Here is a 22,920-nt window from a genome sequence, read left to right as displayed (position 1 = left end):
AATTGGACAGCTATATGAAAAAGAATGAAACTTGACCACTCTCTCACACCATACACAAAGATAAGCTCCAAATGGATGAAAGACCTTGACGTGAGACAGGAATCCATCAAAATCATAGAGGAGAACATAGGCTGTAAACTCTTCAACGTAGGCCACAGCAACTTCTTTCATGACATGTCTCCAAAGGCAAGGTGCACTGGGTGTTATACGCAAATAATGAATCATGGAAAATTACATCAAAAAGTAAGGATATACTGTATGGTGACTAACATAACATAATAAAAAAATTATTATAAAAAAATTAGTATCTTAGAGAATGACCATGGATTGTCATAACATTAATTAGATGGTGACTTCAATTGAACCTATTGCTTCAGACTTGGCCTCTTTAATGGAGTGAATCAATACAACCCTTGCCATCTAGTACGCAGCACTGACATGTCATACTCCCATCTCTGTATATCCTTTATGTGGAAGGATAACCAGGGGCAGTCTGCTTTCATTTGATAGGGTCGGCAGGATACTTTCATGGTTTTGCCTTAGTTGTCTATGCCAATTTTCTGGCTTTCTGCCATAATCTAATCCAGCTATCAACAAATTTCAACTCACAGGCCAAATCCAGCATGCCACTTATTTTTGTATGGCCCACAATCTAAGAATGGTATTTATATTTTTAAATCATTGACAAAAGTAAAAATTATGTGAAATTCAAATTTCAGTGTTTATAAATAAAGTGTTATTGAAACACATAAAAAAACAAAGGCAAGAGAAACAAAAGAAAAAATGAACTTTTGGTACTTCATCAAGATAAAAAGTTTCTGCACAGTAAAGGAATCAGTCCTCAAAACAAAGGCAACCCAAGAATGGGAGAAGATATTCACAAATGAAACTTCAGATGAAAGACTGGTATCCAAGATCTACAAAGAACTTCTCAAACTCAATACATGAGAAACAAATAATCAAATCAAAACATGGGCAGAAGATAGGAACAGACACTTTTCCAATGAAGACGTACAAATGGCTAATAGACATATGAAAAAAAGTTCAAAATCATTAGCCATCAGGGAAATTCAAATCAAAACCACTTTGAGATGCCACCTTACACCAGTTAGAATGGCAAAAATGGACAAGAAAGAAACAACAGATGTTGGAGAGGATGTAGAGAAAGAAGAACCTCTTACACTGTTGGTGGGAATGCAAGCTGGTACAGCCACTCTGGAAACAGTGTGGAGGTCAAAAAGTTAAAATAGAGCTTCCCTATGACACAGCAATTGCACTACTGGGATTTTACCCCAAAGTTACAGACGTAGTGAAGAGAAGGGCCATATGCACCAGAATGTTCATAGCAGCATTGTCCACAATAGCCAAACTATGGAAAAAGCCGAGATGCCCTTCAACAGATGACTGGATAAAGAAGATGTGGTCCATAGATAAAATGAAATATTACTCAGCCATCAGAAAGAACAATTATCCAACATTTGCAGCAACATGGATAGGACTGGAGGAGATTATGCTAAGTGAAATAAGCCAAGCAGAGAAAGACAATTATCATATAGTTTCACTCATTTATGGAACATAAGGAATAGCAGGGGGATTGGTAGGAGAAGGAAGGGAAGAATGAAGGGGGAGATAAACAGAAGGGGGAATGAACCATGAGAGACTATGGACTCTGGGAAACAAACTAAGGGTTTCAGAGGGGAGGGGGTGCGGGATTGGGATAGGCTGGTGATGGGTATTAAGGAGGGCACGTATTGCATGGAGCACTGGGAGGTATAGGCAAACAATGAATCATGGAACACTACATCAAGAACTAATGATATAGTGCATGGTGACTAATATAACATAATTAAAAATTTAAAAAAAAAAGAAATAACAGGTGTAGAGGAGAGAGAATTGAGGGAGCCAGTGTAGAAAGTTTTGGGGGTCAGGAGTAAGTGCAGGAATTTAGAAACCAGGAGGAAGAAGAAGATATAGCACAGAATTTTTACAGATGAGAATTTGATTATGCTAAGTGAAATAGCTCAATCAGAGAAAGACAATTATCATAAGGTTTCACTCATATGTGGAATATAAGAAAGAGCACAGAGTATCATAGGGGAAGGGAAGGAAGACTGGGAAAAATCAGAGAGGAAGACAAACCATGAAAGACTCTTAACTATAGGAAACAAATGGAGGGTTGCTGGAGGGGAGGTGGGTGGGGAAATGGGGTAACTGGGTGATGGGCTAAATTAAAGAGGGCACATGATGTGATGAGCACTGGGGTTGTGTGCAACTGATGAATCATTGAACACTACAACTGAAACTAATGATGTACTATATGTGGACGAATTGAATTTAAATAAAAAGAAAGAAAAACAAAACAACAACAGAAAAAGAGTTAAACCCTGGAATGTGGTTGTTTTAAATGTAATTCCGGCTACAAGATTTACTAGAATTTTGTATACACAGATAATTAAGTTTTTTATGTCTGTTTCCTCATTTCAAAAATAAGGATAACCATAACCATGGAAGCTTAGAGGAAGAAATTAAGTGTTGTGACTTAATCTGTGTAAATCTACCAAATTAGAAATTAACTGTGGAAGCAGGATGCATGATTGTTCATAAATACTTTAGGAACATATTTAGAATCTCTTTAAAGTCATTTCTTATCATAAAATCTTGGTTAATAAATCTCTGGCTAATATTTTTCATGACACATCTCCAAAGGCAAGAGATACAGAAGATAAAATGAACTTGTGGGACTTCATCAAATCAAAATCTTCTGCACAGCCAAGGAAACAGTCAAGAAAACTAAGAGGCAGCCCACAGAATGGGAGAAGATATTTGCAAACGACACTACAGATAAAAGACTGGTATCCAAGATCTACAAAGAACTTCTCAAACTCAATACATGAGAAACAAATAAACAAATCATAAAATGGGCAGAAGATATGAACAGACACTTTTCCAATGATGACATACAAATGACTAACAGACACATGAAAAAATGTTCAAAATCATTAGCCATCAGGGAAATTCAAATCAAAACCACTTTGAGATGCCACCTTATGCCAGTTAGAATGGCAAACATTGTTAAGGCAAGAAACAGCAATTGCTGGAGAGGATGTGGAGAAAGGGGATCCCTCCTACATTGTTGGTGGGAATGCAAGTTGGCAGTGTGGAGGTCCCTTAAAAAGTTAAAAATTGAGCTACCCTATGACCCAGCAATTGCACTACTCGGTATTTACCCCAAAGATATAGATGTAGTGAAGAGAAGGGCCATATGCATGCCAATGTTCACAGCATCATTGTCCACAATAGCTATATCGTGGAAGGAACTTAGATGCCTCTCAACAGATGACTGGATTAAGAAGTTGTGGTCCATATATACGATGGAATATTACTCAGCTATCAAAAAGAATGATTTCTCAACATTTGCTGCAACATGGACGGCATTGGAGGAGATAATGCTAAGTGAAATAAGTCAAGCAGAGAAAGACAATTATCATATGATTTCTCTCATCTATGGAACATAACTGGGAAGATCGGTAGGGGAAGAAAGGGATAAAAAAAGGGGGGGTAATCAGAAGGGGGAATGAAGCATGAGAGACTATGGTCTCTGAGAAAAAAACTGAGCGCTTCAGAGGGGAGGGGTTGGGGGAATGGGATAGGCTGGTAATGGGTAGTAAGGAGGGCACGTATTGTATGGTGCACTGGGTGTTATAAGCAACTATTGAATCGTCGAACTTTACATCAAAAACCAGGGATGTACGGTATGGTGACTAACATAATATAATAAAAATAAAATAAAATAAAATAAAATAATAAAATAAAATAAAATAACAAACTACTCATACAAAAAATATTAGCTAACACTAAATATTTGCAAATTAATGTAAAACAAAATTTTCTAATTCTTCCATTCTTTGTCTTAGTATACAATACTGATAAATAGGAATCAAGATGATGGAATATGGAATAATAGCATTTTTACACTAAAGTGTTATTAAAATTTTTAACTTATTTTATGAATTATACCATTTTCACTAATTTGATTCCTCAATTTACCTTTAACTTGATGACTGGTTGCTGTTACTACTGACGTCTTCTGATACAGATCTGTAAAAAAGAAATGACATTACTTTAGGGTTAGAAAACATTGTAATTTTATTTTTTCTGTTTTGAGTGCAACTTAATTATCTGACAAGTTTATGCATTATGCTATATTCACCACAAGTTTACCTACCACGTGTCCAATTTTAGCACTATTACAGTGCCATTGACTGTATTCTCTATGATGTACCTTTTATTGCCTCGTCTTCTTCATTCCATTACTAGAAGCCTATATTTTCCTCTCCTTTTCACCCATTTTACCCAACCCTCCACCTCACTCCCCTCTGACAACCAGCAATTTGTTCTCTGTATTTATAGATCTGATTCTGCTTTCTGTTTGTTTATTCATTATTTTTTCCATTCATAAGTGGAATCATATGGTATTTGTCTGTCTCAGTCTGACTTATTTCATTTAGCATAATACTCTCCAGGTATTTTTTAAATTTTTGAGAAACCTCCATACTGTTTTGCACAGTAGCTACTCCAATTTACATTCCCACCAACAGTGCACAAGATTTTTGTTTTGTTTCGTTTTCCTTCACATCTTTGCCAACACTTTTTATTTCTCAGTTTTTGGATTCTAGCCATTATGACAGGTGTACGTTCATATCTCACTGTGGTTTTGAGTTGCATTTCCCTAATGATTAGTGATGTTGAGCATCTTTTCATGTGTCTGTTTGGTATTTGTATATCTTCTTTGGAAAAATGTCTATTCAGGTCCCTTGCCCAAATTTAAATCAGATTATTTGCGGGGTTTTTGGTGTGGAAATGTTCAAATTCTTTACTTTAGATATTAACCCCTTATCTAACATATCATTTGTGAATCTCTTCTCACACGCAGTAGATTCCCTTTTTGTTTTCTTCATGGCTTACTTCACTGCACGTAAGTTTATTTTGGCGTAGTCCCAATATTTTATTTTTGCTTTTATCTCTTTTGTCTGAGGAGACATATCTTGAAAAATGTTTCTACCACCAATGTCAAAGAAATTACTGCCTGTGTTTTCTTGTAGGATTTTTATTGTTTCAGGTCTCACAGAGATCTTTCATCCATTTTGAGTTTATTTTTGTGTATGGTGTAAAGAAGTGGTTATTTTATTTTATTTTATTTTATTTTATTATTTTATTTTATTTTAATTTGCATGTAGCTGTCCAGTTTCCCCAGCATCATTTGTTGAAGCGACTCTCTTTTTCTCATTGCATATTCTTGCCTCCTTCATCACAAATTAATTGAACATATAGTTTTGGGTCCATTTCTGGGTCTCTTCCATTGATTGATGTGTCTATTTTGGTGCCAGGACCATACTGTTTTGATTACTACAGCTTTGTAGTTATGTCTTGAAATCTGGGATCGTGATACCTCTAGCTTTGTTCTTCTTTTTCAAGATTCCTTTGACTCTTTGGGGTCTTTTGTGGTTCTAAAAAAACTTTAGGATTATTTGTTCTAGTTCTGCAAAAAAAATGCCACTGGTAGTTTGAGGGAGATTATATTTAATCTGTAGATAGTTTTAGGTAGTATGGATACTAACAATATAATTAATATTAACAATATTAATTCTTCCAATCCCTGAGCATGAAGTATCTTTCCAGTTGTGTCATCTTCAATTTCTTTCATCAATGTCTTATCGTTTTCTGAGTAAAGGTCTCTTGCTTCCTTGGTTAAGTTTATTCCTAGGTATTTTATTCTTTTTGTTCCAATCGTATATGGAATTGTTTTCTTAACTTCTCTGATACTTCATTAGGAGTGTATAGAACCACAACTGATTTCTGTGTATTAATTTTGTAAATTTCAGCATTGCTGAATTCATTTATTAGTTCTGATAGTTTTTTCTGTAAGTTTTTCTATGCAGACTATCCTGTCATCTGCAAATAGTGACAGTTTTATTTCTTCCTTATCAACCTGGATTTTTTTTATATCTTTCTGTTTCCTAATTCCTATGGCTGACTTTCAGTACTATGTTGAAAACAGTGGCAAGAGTAGACATCCTTGTCTTGTTCCTGATCCTCGAGGAAGAGTTTTCAATGTTTCATCTTTGCATATGATGTTAGCTATGGGTTTTTCAGATATGCTCTTTTTTATGTTGAGCTACGTTCCTCATAAGCCCATGTTCTTGAGAGTTTTTTTGATGGAAGCTTTATTTCATTACATTATCTTTATTTCTGCAAGTGGGAAACAGAGACATTTTCCTTCAGCATAGAAAATGAGACCCCTTTATTTATTCTTTCTTCCACATTCCCTTTTCCCTAAATATCCCTGACTGAGCAAATTTGTGACTTGTATGGTGATATGGTAAAAAAAAAAACTGTATATAAGTGAAATGAGTTAGATAAAGGAAGACAACTACCATATGATCTCACTTATGTGTGGGATCTAAATTTTTTAAAGATTTTATTTATTCATTTGACAGATAGGGAGAACACAAGCAGGGGGAGTGGCAGGCAGAGGGAGAAGCAGGCTCCCTGCCAATGTGGGGCTCGATCCCAGGACCCTGGGATCATGATCTGAGCAGAAGGCAGATCCTCAACCAACTAAGCCACCCAGGAGCCCCTCTAAATTTTTTTGAAAACAAAAAATAAGCTCATAGATACAGAGAATAAGTTGATGGTTATCAAAGGTGGGGTTGTAGGGTGAGTGAAATGAATGAAGGAGATCAAAGGTACAACCTTCCAGTTAACAAAACAATTAAGTAATGAGTATATAATGTATAGCATGGTGACTATAATTAATACTAAAGTACTGCATATTTGAAACTTACTAAGACAATAGATTTTAAAAGTCCTCATCACAAGAAAATAAAATTTCATAACTACTTATGGAGACAGATATTAAGTAGAATTTTTGTGATGCTCATTTCAACTACTTTAATTCTAATTTTAGAAACATAAAACAACATTAAGTGTAAAATGGGCATTGTCCTATCTGTATTCTCCTTTTTCTCACCTTCTACATATTCAATTCACAAAATTTGTTTCCATATCTCTATTAATCACCTTGGTACAACTGAATGTCAATGCGAAAATAAATAAATAAATAAATGAGGTTGCTTAGGTGGTAGACAGAGCCTGCTGATGCAATAGCACCCAGAATGGCTTTCAATTTGAAAAGCACTGTGAACTTACTGAGCAATTTCAGTTATTTCTGGACTTATAAGAACAAGAAAGATAACTTCTACATGAAATCTGAAAAAAAATTAGTGTATATCAAGACTCAATATTTCTACTTATTAACCCAATTCACCCAATATCCAAACACAACACTTTTAAGTCCTGTTTACAATATTCTGAGTTACATTTTACTTCTTCCTCAGTTGGATTTTAAAATTAATTTTACAATTAATTAATTTACTTACTCTCCACTTACTGTTCCCTCTCTGTTCCAAAATCTTATTTTATCCCATTTAAAAATGACGATGGCAGTTAAAATAAGGATGGGTAGAAAAATGTAGAAACTGATCAAGAGGCCATTTCTTTGAGGAGCAGCATATCGTTTTCTAAGTAAGCTTTCACCTTTAGCTGAAAACATGAAAGTACATTTTAAATTTATCCAAAATGGAAGAGTTGGGGAAGAAAAAAGATGTCTAAGGAGTAGGGGATCTTTTTTCAGCTGGTCCCCTGAATTGAGCTGGATATCTACCAGATCATCCTGAACACCCACAAAATCAGCCAGAGACATAGGTAGATACATTTGGATCTCTACAAACCAATATCTCCAGTGCTGAGTATTGAGGTATGAAGTGGGGAGCAGTGAATCTGTGCACAGATATTGGAAGATAAACGGAAGGGGGAGGGAGCTGCCATGTTCAGGGGCCAGGAAGCAGTAGTCTCCTGCACTGGGGAGTGGGCAGGATTCATGGACTGGTAGCTCGTGAGAAAGCCAACTGAGACCAGAAGCTCGGGAGCGCGTGCGTGACCAGACTGAAAACCGGGGATCCAGAGCACGCGTGAACCACACTGAAACAGGGATCTCAGTGGCGCGCGTGGGAACTGGGGGTGGCTGTAGGTGTTAGAAGCATAAAGGACAGAGACGGGCCAGCCCTGGGAGTGAGGTTTGGGAGAGTGGCTGTGGGGTACACAATCCAGGATACTGTGGGGTTTTTAGCAGCACCAACAGAAACAATGCTAAAGTGGCCAGGAGAGCTCAGTGGAGAGCAGACTGCGAGACTGTGATCTCTCTGCTCTGAGACAGTGGCTTGGATACAGCTACTGCAGCTCTGAGTCTCAGAGGAGTCACAGAAAACCACCAGGGAAAGCTGCCAGAGAACAAAAGCCTGAAAATACTGGTTCTCAATGTACCCATCACCACCTCCTTTTGCAGGGGATGGGGCAACTCTACCCAAACAGGGTTGCCTGAGTATCAGTGTGGCAGGCTCCTTTCCCAGAAGACAGGCTGAAAAATCAAGAAGCACACATTGCTAAGGTCCCTAATAAAACAAGTGCATATTGCTTGGATCCTGGTCAATAATTTGGGCTCTATGCATCCTTGCCACCTCTCCTCATCAGAATGACAAGGAGGAGGAATCCCTCCCAACAAAGAAAAGAAACAGAGACTGCAGCCTCTGCCACAGAACTATTGGATATGGATATAACCAAATAGTCAGAAATGGAGTTCAGAGTAACAATGGTCAAGATGATGTGTAGGCTTGAAAAAAAATACTAGCGAAAATATTAATGAGACTACAGAATCTCTAAGGGTGGAAATGAGAATGAATCTGGCAGAAATTAAAAATGCTATGGATCAAATGCAGTCTAAACTGTATGCTCTGAGGGCCAAGGTAAAAGAGGCAGTAAAATGAATTACTGAACTGGAAGATGGGATGAAAGAAAAGAATGAAAAAATGGGAACTTGACTCAATAAAATCCAATCTTAAGAATATAGAGTACAGGAGATCACTAGCTCAATGAAACGTTTAAATGTCAGAATCATCAGCATCCCCTAAGAGTGGAAAACGAGAGAGACCTAAAGAGATATTTGAAGAAATTGTAGCTGAGAACTTCCCTGATCTGGCAAAGGAAACAAGCATTCATGTCCAAGAGGCAGAGAGGACCCCTCTCAAGATCAGTGAGAACAGACCAACACCATGGCACATAATAGTACAATTCGCAAATCTTAGATGAAGGAAAAAATCTTGAAAGTGGCCAGGGGGAAAAGAATCCTCACCTACACAGGGAAGAACATCAGAAAAACATCATACCTGTCTACAGAGACCTGGCAAGCCAGAAGAAAACTGGCAAGGCATATTCAGAGAACTAAGTGAGAAGAACATACAGCCAAGGATCCTTTATACAGCAAGGCAGTCATTCAGAATGCATAGAGAGACAAGGACATTCCAAGACTGGCAGAAACTGAAAGAATATGTGACCACCAAGCCAGCCCTACAAGAAATATTAAGGAGGGGGGGTTCTATAAAAGTAAAAAGACCTCAAGAGTGATACCCAACAGAGATTTACAATTTATGGAAACAAAGACTTCACAGGCAACATGACATCATTAAAATCGTATCTCTCAATAATCACTCTCAATGTGAATGGCCTAAATGCTCCTATAAAACACCACAGGGTTGCAGATTGGATAAAAAGAAATGACCTATCCATATGCTGTCTACAAGAAATTCATTTTGAACCTAAAGATACATCCAGACTGAAAGTGAAGGGATGGAGAACCATTTTTCATGCCAACGGAACTCAAAAGAAACCTGGGGTGGTGATTCTCATATCAGACAGATTAGGTTTTAAGCTAAAGACGGTAGTTAGAGATAAAAAAAGGACAGCATATTATTCTTAAAGGATGTATCCAACAAGTGGATAAGACAATTATAAATATCTATGCCCCTAACAGGGGAACAGCTAGATACACAAGCCAACCCTATACCAGAATAAAAAGATATATGGATAATAATATATTAATAGTAGGGGAACTCAACACTCACTCTCAGCAATGGAAAGATCACCTAAGCAGAAAATCAACAAAGAAACAAGAGCTTTGAATCACATACTGGACCGGATGGACCTCATAGATATATACAGAACAAACACTACACACCATAAAAAAACAATAATTCTTTTTGAATGCACATGGAACATTCTCCAGAATAGACCATATACTGGGTCACAAAACAGGTCTCCACCAATACCAAAAGGAGGACATTATTCCCTGCATATTCTCAGACCACAATGCTTTGAAACTGGAATTCAATCACAAGGAAAAATTTGGAAGAAACTTAAACACTTGGAAACTAAGAACCATCCTGCATAAGAATGATTGGGTAAACCAGGGAATTAAAGATGAGCTTAAGCAATTTATGGAAACCAAAGAGAATGAAAACACATCAGTCCAAAACCTATGGGACACTGCAAAGGCAGTCTTAAGGGGAAAATACATGGCCATCCAAGCCTCATACAAAAGAACAGGAAAAGCTAAAATGAAGTTTTTATATTCTCACCTTAAGAAGGTGGAGCTGGAACAGAAGAACAGGCCTAACCCACGCACGAGAAGGCAGTTGATCAAGATTAGAGCAGAGAACAATGAATTGGAAACCAGGAGCACGGTAGAGCAGATCAATAAAACTAGAAGGTGGTTCTTTGAAAGAATAAATAAGATTGATAAGCCAGTGGAATGACTTATTCAAAAAAAAACAGAGAAAGGACCCAAATTAATAAAATTATGAATGAAAAGGGAGAGGTCACAACCAACACCAATGAAATAGGAAGGATCATTAGAAACTTTTACCAACAGCTTTATGCTAATAAATTAAACAACTTGGAAGAAATGGATGCCTTCCTGGAAACCTATAAACTACCATGCCTGAAACAGGAAGAAACTGATTATCTAAACAGACCGATTAATTATGAAGATATTGAAGCAGTGATCAAAAACCTCCCCAAAAACAAGAGTCCAGGGCCTGATGGCCTCCCCAAAGAATTCTACCAATCAATCAAAAAACACATAACACCTATCCCTGTTAAGCTGTTTCAAAATATAGAAAAGGAAGAAAAGCTTCTAAACTCTTTCTATGAGGCCAACATTACCTTGATCAAAAAAACAGACAAAAGCCCCACCAAAAAGGAAAATTACAGATCAATATTGTTAATGAATATGGATGCAAAAATTTTCATCAAAATACTAGCCAGTAAGATCCAACAGTACATTAAAAGGGTTATTCTCCATGACCAAGTGGGATTCATTCCTGGGCTTCAAGGGTGGTCCAACAGCTGCAAATCAATCAACATGACACTCTACATTAATAAAAGAAAGGACAAGAACTATATGATCCTCTCAATAAATGCAGAAAAAGCATTTGACAAATTACAGCATCCATTCTTGATTAAAAGTCTGCACAATGTAGGTGGAGAAGGAATATATCATAAAAGCCATATTTGAAAAGCACTTGGCAAATAACATTCTCACAGGGAAGACTGAGAGCTTTTACCCTAAGGTCAGGAAAGGGATGTCCACTCTTACCACTGTTGTTCAGCATAGTAATAGAAATGCTAGCATCAGCAGACAGCAAAAAGAAATAAAAGGTATCAAATAAGCAAAGAAGAAATCAAACACTCAGTCTTCACAGATGAAATGATATTCTGTGTGAAAAAACCAAAAGGCTCCAACTGAAAATTGTTAGAACTCATACAGGAATTTGGCAAAGTGGCAAGATATAAAATTGATGCACCGAAATTAGTTGCATTTCTATACACAAACAATAAGACAGAAGAAAGAGAAGTTAAGGACTAGATCCCGTTTACAATTGCACTGAAAACCATAAGATACCTAGGAATAAACCTAACCAAGGAGGCAAAGGATCTGTACTCAGAAAACTTTAGAACACTCATGAAAGAAATTGAGGAAGACAAAAGAAATGGAAAAATATTTCATGCTCATGGATTGGTAAAACAAATAATTGTTGAAATGTGCAATCAACACATTCAGTGCAATCCTTATCAGAATACCATTAACATTTTTCTCAGAGAGGGAACAAATAATCTTAAAATTTGTATGGAAACAGAAAAGACCCCAAATAGCCAAAAGAAAGTTGAAAAAGAAAGCCAAATTTGGTGGCATCACAATTCCAGATTTCAAGCTATGTTACAAAGCTGTAATCATCAAGATGGTATGGTACTGGCACAAAAACAGACACATAGATCAATGGAACAGAAGATAGAACCCAGAAATGGACCTTCAACTCTATGCTCAACTAATGTTTGACAAAGCTGGAAAGACTATCCAATGGAAAAAAGACAGTCTGCAATAAATGGTGTTGGGAAAATTGGAAGGCCACATGCAGAAGAATGAAACTGGACCATTTCCTTACACCATACAGAATAATAGACTCAACATGGATGAAAGATGTAAATGTGAGACAGTAATCCATCAAAATCCTAGAAGAGAACACAGGCAGCAATCTCTTTGACCTTGGCTACAGCAACATCTGGGTAGACATGACTCCAAAGGCAAGGGAAACAAAGGCAAAAATGAGCCATTGGGACTTTGACGAGATAAAAAGCTTTTGCACAGCATAGGAAACATTCAGCAAAACCTACAGAATGGGAGAAGAATTTTGTAATATTTTATCAGATAAATGGCTAGCATCCAAAATCTATCAAGAACTTGTCAAACTCAATACCCCAAAAGCAAATAATCCAGTCAAGAAATGGGCAGAAGACATGAACAGACATTTCTCCAACGAAGACACACAAGTGGCCAACATACACATGAAATAATGTTCAACATCACTCGACATCAGGGAAATACAAATCAAAATCACAGCGAGATATCATCTCATGGCAGTCTGAACGGCTTAAATTAACAAGCCAGGAAATATCAAATATTGATGAGGAGGGGTAGAATGTGGAACCCCCTTACACTGCTGGTGGGAATGCATGGTGGTGTAGCCACTCTTGAAAACAGTATGGATGACCCTCAAAAAGGTGAAAATATAGCTACCCTGCGACCCAGCAATTGCACTACTAGGTATATACCCCAAAGATACAAATGTAGTGATTCGAAGGAGTACCTGAACCCCAATGTTTATAGCCACAGTGTCCACAATAGCCAAACTATGGAAAGAGCCCAGATGTCCATCTACAGATAAATGGATACAGAAGCTATGATGTATGATATATGATATCATGGAATATTACTCAGCCATCAAAAAAATGAAATCTTGCCAATTGCAAAAACATGGATGGAACTATAGAACTATAGGTTATGATGGTAGGCAAAAGAAGCCAATCAGAGAAAGGCAATTATCATATGTTTCCCTCATATGTGGAATTTATGAAACAAAAGAGAGAAGCATAGAAGAAGAAAGGAAAAAAAAACAAGACGTAATCAGAGAGGGAGACAAACCATAAAAGACCCTTAACCATAGGAAACAAACTGAGGGTTGCTTGGAGGGTTGGAGGTGGAGGGGATGGGGTAATAGAGCGATAGGCATTATAGAGGGCACATGATATAATAAGCACTGAGTGTTATACATAACTGATGAATCACTGAACTCACCTCTGAAATTAATAATACACTATATGCTAATTAATTGAATTTAAATTTTAAAAGTAGAGTAAAAAGAAAAAATTATTAAAAATGACAAAGTTTTTGCATAACTGGCACTTTTATTTTTAAAATTTTTTATTCTTTTTAAATTTTATTTTGATTTCCTTTTTATCTAAGTATATCTACAGTGCTACGTTACTTTCAAGTGTATAACAATTCAACAATTTTATACGTTAATGCTCAAGTGTACTTTAATCCCCTTTGTCTATTTCACTCTTCAAAAACAATAATAATAAATTAGGTTAAATTTCCATAGTACCTGAGTAAGGTGATATTGTTCTAATTTCGAGTATACTAATTAGAAAATAGATATTCCCCTAAGTGTTTTGAAGGCATTATGGGAAATTGGGAAAATGAATGAAATCTCAATTCCATTAGTCAAAAGAAATAAGCCAGATGACTAAAATACGATGAACTAAATTAAAGAATCAGAATTACCACCAAAACAACTATGAGGATATTAAATACAAATGAATTTAATGCCCCCCAAAAACAAAAATTCATTAACTTTAAATGCAGGCACAATCCAATTATAAGAAGTGGTTTATCCAAAAAAAGTGACTCACGATGTTTTATGAATTATAGAAAATTGGCGAATATATGCAAAAATATTGAAATTAAGCAAATATGTAGCAGGCTTAACCTACGGTAGAACTCAATACTTTTAAAATTCTTCCTTGCCTCATCCATAAGAGAAGATCAACTCTCCATCAATTCAACTCACCTGAAAATTATATCACATTGAAAGTGGAGCTTCCTTATGTTCATAATTACTCCAGAGGCTGATTTAAGAAATTGGACTAATCGTTACTGGATTAAATGGGCAATATCCATTTTTCTAAGGAAGAAAAAAAAGGCTTCCACTTTGGTCAAGATAAAATGTTTTCATTAAATGGTGCCAAGCTAATCCTGTATAATAAAATGATAAAATAGGACAAAACACACAAAGGAAATGATTTCTGGAAGTCAATAGGAAATGCAAAACTTTATCTGAAGGAAGGAAAACATGACACTGATTTTATGAAAATCCAATTCTACCTATAGACAATTTGCTCATCTCAGCTCAGAGAATTGGAGTTGAGGGCAAACTACAGCATTTCCACTGAGCCAAGGAGGCAGAGGAAAGAATTCACAACAGTTGAAAAGGTTAGACTCTACAGGGTGTGGCACTGACAAAAAGATGCTCTATAGGTTAGAGACAGCAGAAGGGTTAAGAAGGAGCCACCCAGGAGTTTTTGGCAAGAAAGATAAGATAGAGGATAGACAAAGAGATTATATATATAGAGAGAGAGACAAATACGTACATAATATATTATATATATAATATATAGAGACAGATATATATATTATATATTATATATATATATAATATATATATATAATATATATATAAGCCTAAAGCTAATTATACAGCTGATTACTGGGTTGAGAGTGGAAGGAAATACCAGAGTTGGAGCAGTGCTGGAGAAAGAGCAAGGTGAGTTCGATTTCTTCACATGCTAGCACATGTTGCCTATATTTTTTATTATGATGATTCTAATGAGTGTCAAGTAGTATTCATTGTGGTTTTGATTTTCATTTTCCTAGAATGTTCACCATCTTTTCATGGGCTTATGGCCATTTATATATCTTCTATGGAGATGTGTTTATTTAAGCCTTTTCCAATTTTATTTGGGCTATCTTTTTATTATGAATTTATGTTCTTTATATATTCTGAATACAAATCCTATATGAGATATAAGATTTGCAAATACATTCTCCCATTTTGTAGTTGGTATTTCACTTCTTGCTGTATCATTTCCAGCACAGAAGTTTTTAATTTTGAGATTGCAGGAGATGGCAGCAGTGTGGGAGAACCCTAGGCTTCCATTATCACACAAACTCAACTAGATAACTATCAAATCATCCTAAATATCCCAGATATCTATCTGAAGACAGATAGAACAAACTCCACGACTAAAGGTAGAGAAGAGGTCACATTGAAGAAGGCAGGAAGTATGGAGATTCAACTTCAGAGAGAAATGGATCATGGCCATTGGCGGGGGCATGGGGGAGACAAGGATGAGGAGAACGGTGAGTGAATCTCCATAGCAATTGGCTTGGAAAGTGAAAGGGCCTGAATTTCATGAGTTTTTGCAACCAGCAAGGCTTAAAACCTATAGTTTTAACGGTCAGCATGTTTAGCTCAGGGAGAGTCCAGATGCATTGGGTCTGCTCTTGGAGAGAAGGCAGGACAAACAGCCCACAGACATAAAAAAAGAAACTTTGATCTGAAGAATGCCTGGGGCACACAGTGGGAAGGTTAGTTGCTCATTTCTGAGCATGGTCCAGAGAGGCACCATTAACAGATAGACCTTTCTGGGAACAAAGGAACTGGCAAGTGCCTTTTCCCTCCCCCATCCCTCAGCATAAAAACAAGGCCAGTTGCAGTACCAGCACCAATACTTGCTACTTAACTGGCTTATACAAAGCTCCACTTCCCTATGCTCCTGAAGAAATGCACTTCCCATTCATGCTTGCCTCAGTCCCAGCACAATAGGCGTCTTTCCCCAGAATACCAGCCCAAACCCCTGCCAACTACTCTTCTCCTTATCCAGGAGTTTTACAAGACCTTAGTTCCATTAGGGGCAATGACAGGTCTCATTTTACAAGCAGACCAGAGCACAACTAGTTAAAATTTGCCACATTCAGGCCAGGGACCAAACACTGCCTAAAATAGGCAAAGAGAGCTTCTACAGATGATTGACCTAAAGGATAAAAGTGGCCAGCAGAGCACATGCAGCACACATTGGAGATACTCCTAGATGTGCCAGGCCCTGAAGAACAAGGAGACACTAAATTGCCGGGTATTAAAAGACCTCTTCTTCATAAAGCCCTTACCTGCAAGAACAGGAGACCTAGCTGACATTCCTAAAAGAGAAACAGGCACAGAGACTTAGACAACATGAGAGGACAGAGGAATTTGTGTCAGATGAAATAACAGGACAAGGCCATGGCTGGAGATAAAAGTAACATGCCTGATGGAGAATTTAAACAACAATCTAAGGATACTCACTGGACCTAAGAAAAGAGTGTAGGATATCAGCAAGACCATTAACAAAGAGAAGATGTACCAGCAGAGATAAAAGCTCAATAAATGAAATGAGAAACATGGTTGATGGAATGAACAGCAGGTTGGAACAAGTGAAGGAACAAATTAATGACCTAGAAGACAGTAATGGAAGTTAATTAAGTTAAAAAAAATTAAAAAAAAAAGAATTATACAAAACTGGAATAGACACTGAGAATTCAGTGAATTTGTGACTTCATCAAATTTAATAACATTCAGACTAGGAGTACCAGAAGAAGAGAAAGAAAAATGGGCAGAGAATTTATTTGAAGAAATAATAGCTGAAAACTTCTCCAATCTGGAAAAGAAAACTGGTATCCAGATCCAGGAGGTATAGAAAACCCCCAACAAAATCAACAAAAGTAGACCCACAACAAGGCATATTGTAATTAAAGGGGTAAAATATACTGAATAAAAAAATACTAGCCAGAACAAGCAACAGAAGAAAGCTACATACAAAGATATACCATAAGGCTCTCAGCAGTACTTTCAGCAGAAGCTTTCCAAGCCAGAAAAGAGTGGGATGATATAGTCAAAGTGCCGAACATGAAAAACCTACAGCCAAGAATACTCTATCCAGCAAAGCTATCATTCAGAATGGAAGGAGAGAGAAAGAGTTTCCCAAACAAAAACTAAAGAAATTCATGACCACTAAACAAGCCTTGCAAAAAGTATTAGAAAGGGCTCTTTGGATGGGGAAAAAAAAAAGACAAAAAATGACAATATGAAGGTAGGAAACAAAAAAGTAGTAAAAATGAACATTTCTATTAAAAAAACAGTCAAGGAGGGGCACATGGGTGGCTCAGTTGGTTAAGCATCCAACTCTTGGTTTTAGCTCAGGTCATGATCTCAGAGTCATAAGATCGAGCCCCACGTCAGGCTCTGCTCTCAGTGTAGAGTCCCCTTGGGATTCTCTCTCTCTCCTTCTTCTGCTCCCCTTCTCTCTTTCTTTCTCTAAAATAAAATAAATTGTTAACAGAATTTGGTCAAAGAACTCACAAAATAAAGAATGTAAAAATATGACACCATATACCTAAAATATGGGGAGGAGAGGAGTAAGAATGGGTTCAAACTTAAATGACCATGAACATAATATAGATTGCTATATGCAGAAGATATTATATACAAACCTAAAGGTAATGACATCAAAAACCATTAATACATAGGTAAAAAATAAAGAGAAAGAAATCCAAATATATACCTAAAGGTAACCAGCAAACCATGAAAGACAGAAAGACAAGAAATCATCAGACAAAATCCTCAAAAACATAGACAAAACAAGTAATAAAATGCCAATATCTATCAATAATTACTTTTTTTAAAGATTTATTTATTTATTCATTCATTCAACAAAGATAGAGACAGCCAGCGAGAGATAGAGACAGCCAGCGAGAGAGGGAACACAAGCAGGGGGAGTGGGAGAGGAAGAAGCAAGCTCATAGTGGAGGGCCTAATGTGGGGCTCGATCCCATAATGCTAGGATCACGCCCTGAGCTGAAGGCAGACGCTTAACCACTGTGCCACCCAGGCGCCCCTATCAATAATTACTTTTAATTTAAATGGACTAAATGCTCTAATCAAAAGATATAGGTGACAGAATGAATAAAGAAAAAAAAGATCCATCTGTGTGCTGCCTACAAGAGATTCATTTCAGACCTAAAGACACCTGCAGATTGAAAGTGAGAGGATAGACAAATATTGAACATGCAAATGGATGTGAAAAGAAAGCTATGGTAGCAATACAACATATAGGACAAAATAAACTTTAAAACAAAGACTATGTCAAGAGACAAAGAAGGACACTATGTCACCATAAAGGGAACACTCCCACAAGAAGATATAACAAATGTAAATATTTATGAGCCCACGTGGGAGCACCCAAGTACATAAAAAAATTAATAATAAACATAGAGGAATTCTTTGATAATGATACAATAATAGTAGGGGAATTTAGCACCGCCCTTACAGCAATGGACAGATCATCCAAACAGAAAATCAACAAGAAAACAATGACTTTAAGTGACAAACTGGGACCAGATGGACTTAACAGATATGTTTAGAACATTATATCCTAAAACAGCAGAATATACATTCAAGTGCACCTGGGACATCCTCCAGAATAGATCACGTGTTAGGCTACAAAAGGAGTCTCAACAAATTCAAAAAGATCAAAATCATACTATGCATCTTTTCTGACCACAACACTATGAAACTAGAAATCAACCACAAGAAAACATCTGGAAAGATGACAAATACACGGAGGTTCAATAACATGTCACTAAACAATGAATGGGTCAACCAGAAATAAAACAAGATATCAAAAAGTAGATAGAAACAAATGAATATGAAAACACACCAGTTCAAAACTTTGGGACATAGCAAAAACTGTTCTAAGAGAGGAGTTTGTAGTAATAAGGGCAAGAAAGACACAAGAAAAACATCAAATAAAGAGAGAAGTTCAGATGGCAGAGTAGTTGGAGGACTTTATGCTTGCCTCCTCCCTTGAACTCAGCTAGATAATTATCAAATCATTCCAAACACCCAGGAAATTGATCTGGGAGACACAGTTGGAGTGCATTTGGGAGTGGCAGCACAGCCTCTCAGGGGACAAGAAAGATGGCAGGCACCATTGATCTGCCCTGTTCATTAGCATAAGGGCAGAGATGCCAGCTAAGGGCAGCTAACCCCTGGATGCTCACTTTTTGCTACACTTTACTAGAAAATCCAAGCACCTGCATGGTCATGTGACTGCTTTTCTGGGATAAACCAGTGTCAGCTGCAGTGTGATGAAACCTTCCCCCAGAGGATCAGCGTGGGTCCTGCCACACCATGTCCTTAAATATGAAGCTTTGAAACCCAGCTGTGTGCCTGAGATAAAACACAGGAGCACTGGGCAGATGGCTGGGACACAGACAGGGTGAAGGCAGGGATCTGATGCAAGCCTGGGGCAAAGAGGGGAGATTGTTCACTCTTCTGTGAGGGCTTCCTGAACAACAGCAGGCACAAACTCCCCTCTCCAGGGAAGAGAGTAGGAAGATGACATTTTTCATCCTTCCCATCAGCACAGAGGGACTTCAGCTAGCAGCACAGCACACATAGTGAAGGCTTGAGTTGCATGCACCAAGCCATGCCCCATTGTGCTCTTCAGGTGCCTTTTTTACTAGATAAAGTGTAATTGAGAGCCTGAGCAGTAGAGGGCCCGTCCCGCAGAAGACAAACACAACCATCCACACACACATGCACTGGGTCTACTGATGCACCGGGTCTTCAATTTCGTTGCTGGCTAAGGGTCTGTTCAAATTTTCTTTTTTCCTGTTTTAGTTTTGGTAGTTTGTATGTTTCTAGGAATTTATCCACTGTTTCTTCTAGATTACCCAGTTTGTTGGCATATAATTTTTCATAATATTCTCATAATTCCTGTGGCGGTCATTCTGATCTCTCTTTTCTCATTCATGATTTTATTTATTTGGGTACTCTCAAAGTGCTAAGAAGCTTCAGCTCTAGAGGAAATACATACAATCAGACACAGGCTTTCCTAACACACAAAAGACAGAACCATAGACAAAAATTGAGGAATTCGTACCAAGAGAAAGAACAAGAAAAGGTCATGGCCAGGGATCTAATCAAAATAGATATAAGTAATATGCCTGAACCAGAATTTAAAACAATAGACATAAGATACTAGCTGGGTTGAGAAAACCATAGAAGAAATCAGAGAGACCCTTACCATAGAGATAAAAGACCTAAAAACTGGCCAGGTCAAAATAAAAAGTGCTATTACCAAGATTCAAAAGCAAGTGGATGTAATGACCGCAAGGTTGGACAAAGTAGAGGAATGAATAAATGACACAGAAGATAAAATTATGGAAAATAATGAAGGCAAAAAGAGGAGGGAAAGAAAAAGATTGGATCACAAATGTAGACTTAGTGAGCTCAGTGCCTCTGTAAAGCTTAATAACATCCATATCATGGGAGTCCCAGAAGAAGAAGAAAGGGAGGGAAACGGGCAGAAGTTTTATTTGAGAAGATCATAGCTGAAAATTTCCTTAATCTGGGTAAAGAAACAGACATCCAAATCCAGGAGGCACAGAGAACTCACATCAAAATCTACAAAAGACAGCCAACACCAAGACAAATCTTAGAAAAATTTGTAAAATACTGAGATAAGGAAAGAGTCCTGAAAGAAGCAAGGGAAAAGAAATCCTTGACCTACAAGGGAAGACAAATCTGGTTAGCTGCAGATCTCTCCACAGAAACTGGCAGGCAAAGAAGAGGCATGATATACTCAACGTGCTGAATGGGAAAAACGTGAAGCCAAAAATACTCTATTCAACAAGGGTCATTAAGAATAGAGGGAGAAATAAAGAGTTTTCCAGACAAATGAAAACTAAAGGAGATTGTGACCACAAAACCAGCCCTGCAAGAAAATTAAAGGGGACTCTTTGAGTGGGAAAGAAAGACCAATACCAACAAAGACTAGAAAGGAACAGAGAAATTCTTCAGAGACGACTTTACAGGTAATACCATGGCACTAAGTTCATATCTATCAATAATCACTCTGAATGTAAATGGACTATATGCTCCACTCAAAAGACACAGGGTATTGGAATGGATAACAAAATAAGACCTATCTATATGCTGCCTACAAGAGACTCATTTTAGACCTAAGACACCTACAGGTTGAAAGTGAGGGGATGGAGAACCATCTGTGATGCTAATCGCATGAAAGGAAAGTTGAAGTACCCATACTTAAATCAGACAAACTAGATCTTTTTTTTTTTAAAGATTTAATTTGTCTGACAGAAAGAGACAGCCAGCGAGAGAGGGAACACAAGCAGGGGGAGTGGGAGAGTAAGAAGCAACCTCCCAGCAGAGAAGCCTGATGTGGGGCTCGATTCCAGAACACTGGGATCATGCCCTGAGCCAAAGGCGGACGCTTAACGACTGTACCACCCAGGCGCCCCTGTGAAAAACTAAATCTTAAACCAAAGACTTAAACAAGAGATGAAGAGGGACACTATATGGGAAACAAGAAGATCTAAAAATTGGAAATATTTATCCCCCAATTTGGGAGCACCAAAATATATAAAACAATAAAAAACATAGAGGAGCTCATTGATAATGATACAATAATATAGAGGATTTTAACACCACACATACACCAAAGAACATATCATCTAAACAGATAATCAATATAGAAAACAATGGCTTTAAATGACACACTGGATCAGATGGACCTAACAGATATATTCAGAGTATTTCATCTTAAAGCAACAGAATACACATTCTTTTCGAGTGTACACAGGACATTCTCCAGAATAGATCACATACCGTGTCAGAAATCAGCCCTTAATAAGTACAAAAAGACTGAGATCATACCACGCATATTTTCAGATTACTCGCTATGAAACTTGAAATCAACCACAAGAAAAATTGGGTAAGACCACAAATACATGGAGATTAAAGAACATCCTACTGAAGAATGAATGGGTGAACCAGGAAATTAAAGTAGAACTTAAAAAACATACAGAAGCAAATGACAATGAAAACACCATAGTCCAGAACATTTGGGATGCAACCAAAGCAGTCCTAAGATGGAAGTATACAGCTGGTGTAAGGTGGTATCTCAATGTGGTTTTGATTTGAATTTCCCTGATGGCTAATATCATTGAACATTTTTTCATGTGTCTGTTAGCCATTTGTATGTCTTCATTGGAAAAGTGCCTGTTCATATCTTCTGCCCATTATCTGATTTGATTATTTGTTTCTTGGGTATTAAGTTTGAGAAGTTCTTGTAGATCTTGGATACCAGCCTTTTATCTGTAGTGTCATTTGCAAAGAAGATGTGGTCCCTATATACGATGGAATATTACTCAGCCATCAGAAAAAAATGATTACCCAACATTTGCATCAATATGGATGGGACTGGAGGAGATTATGCTAAGTGAAATAAGCCAAGCAGAGAAAGACAATTATCATATGGTTTCATTCATTTGTGAAACATAAGGAATAGCGGGGAGATGGTTAGAAGAAGGAAGGGAAAAATGAAGGAGGGGTAAAGAGAGGGGGAAATGAACCACAAGAGACTATGGATTCCGGGAAACAAACTGAAGGTTTTGGGAGTGGGGATGGGCTAGCCCGGTGAAGGGTATTAAGGAGGGCAAATATTGCATGT

The 22,920-nt window shown here is 37.3% G+C and overlaps 1 protein-coding gene across 1 annotated transcript in view; it reads right to left on the bottom strand.

Annotated features, from left to right (window-relative positions):
- Positions 1–22,920, bottom strand: part of LOC100478377 (A disintegrin and metallopeptidase domain 3) — an 88,669-nt gene that overhangs the window by 6,361 nt on the left and 59,388 nt on the right. Inside the window, 2 exon segments of the mRNA XM_034652393.1 lie at positions 4,048–4,098; positions 7,440–7,602. Coding sequence (XP_034508284.1) covers positions 4,050–4,098; positions 7,440–7,602 — 212 coding nt within the window. The 3' untranslated portion in view covers positions 4,048–4,049.

The sequence above is a fragment of the Ailuropoda melanoleuca genome, unplaced genomic scaffold (assembly GCF_002007445.2).
Source record: "Ailuropoda melanoleuca isolate Jingjing unplaced genomic scaffold, ASM200744v2 unplaced-scaffold5931, whole genome shotgun sequence".
NCBI classification, from domain to species: Eukaryota; Metazoa; Chordata; class Mammalia; order Carnivora; family Ursidae; genus Ailuropoda; species Ailuropoda melanoleuca.
Note: the sequence above shows the minus strand (reverse complement) of the source record. Positions and strands in the feature narration are given on the sequence as shown.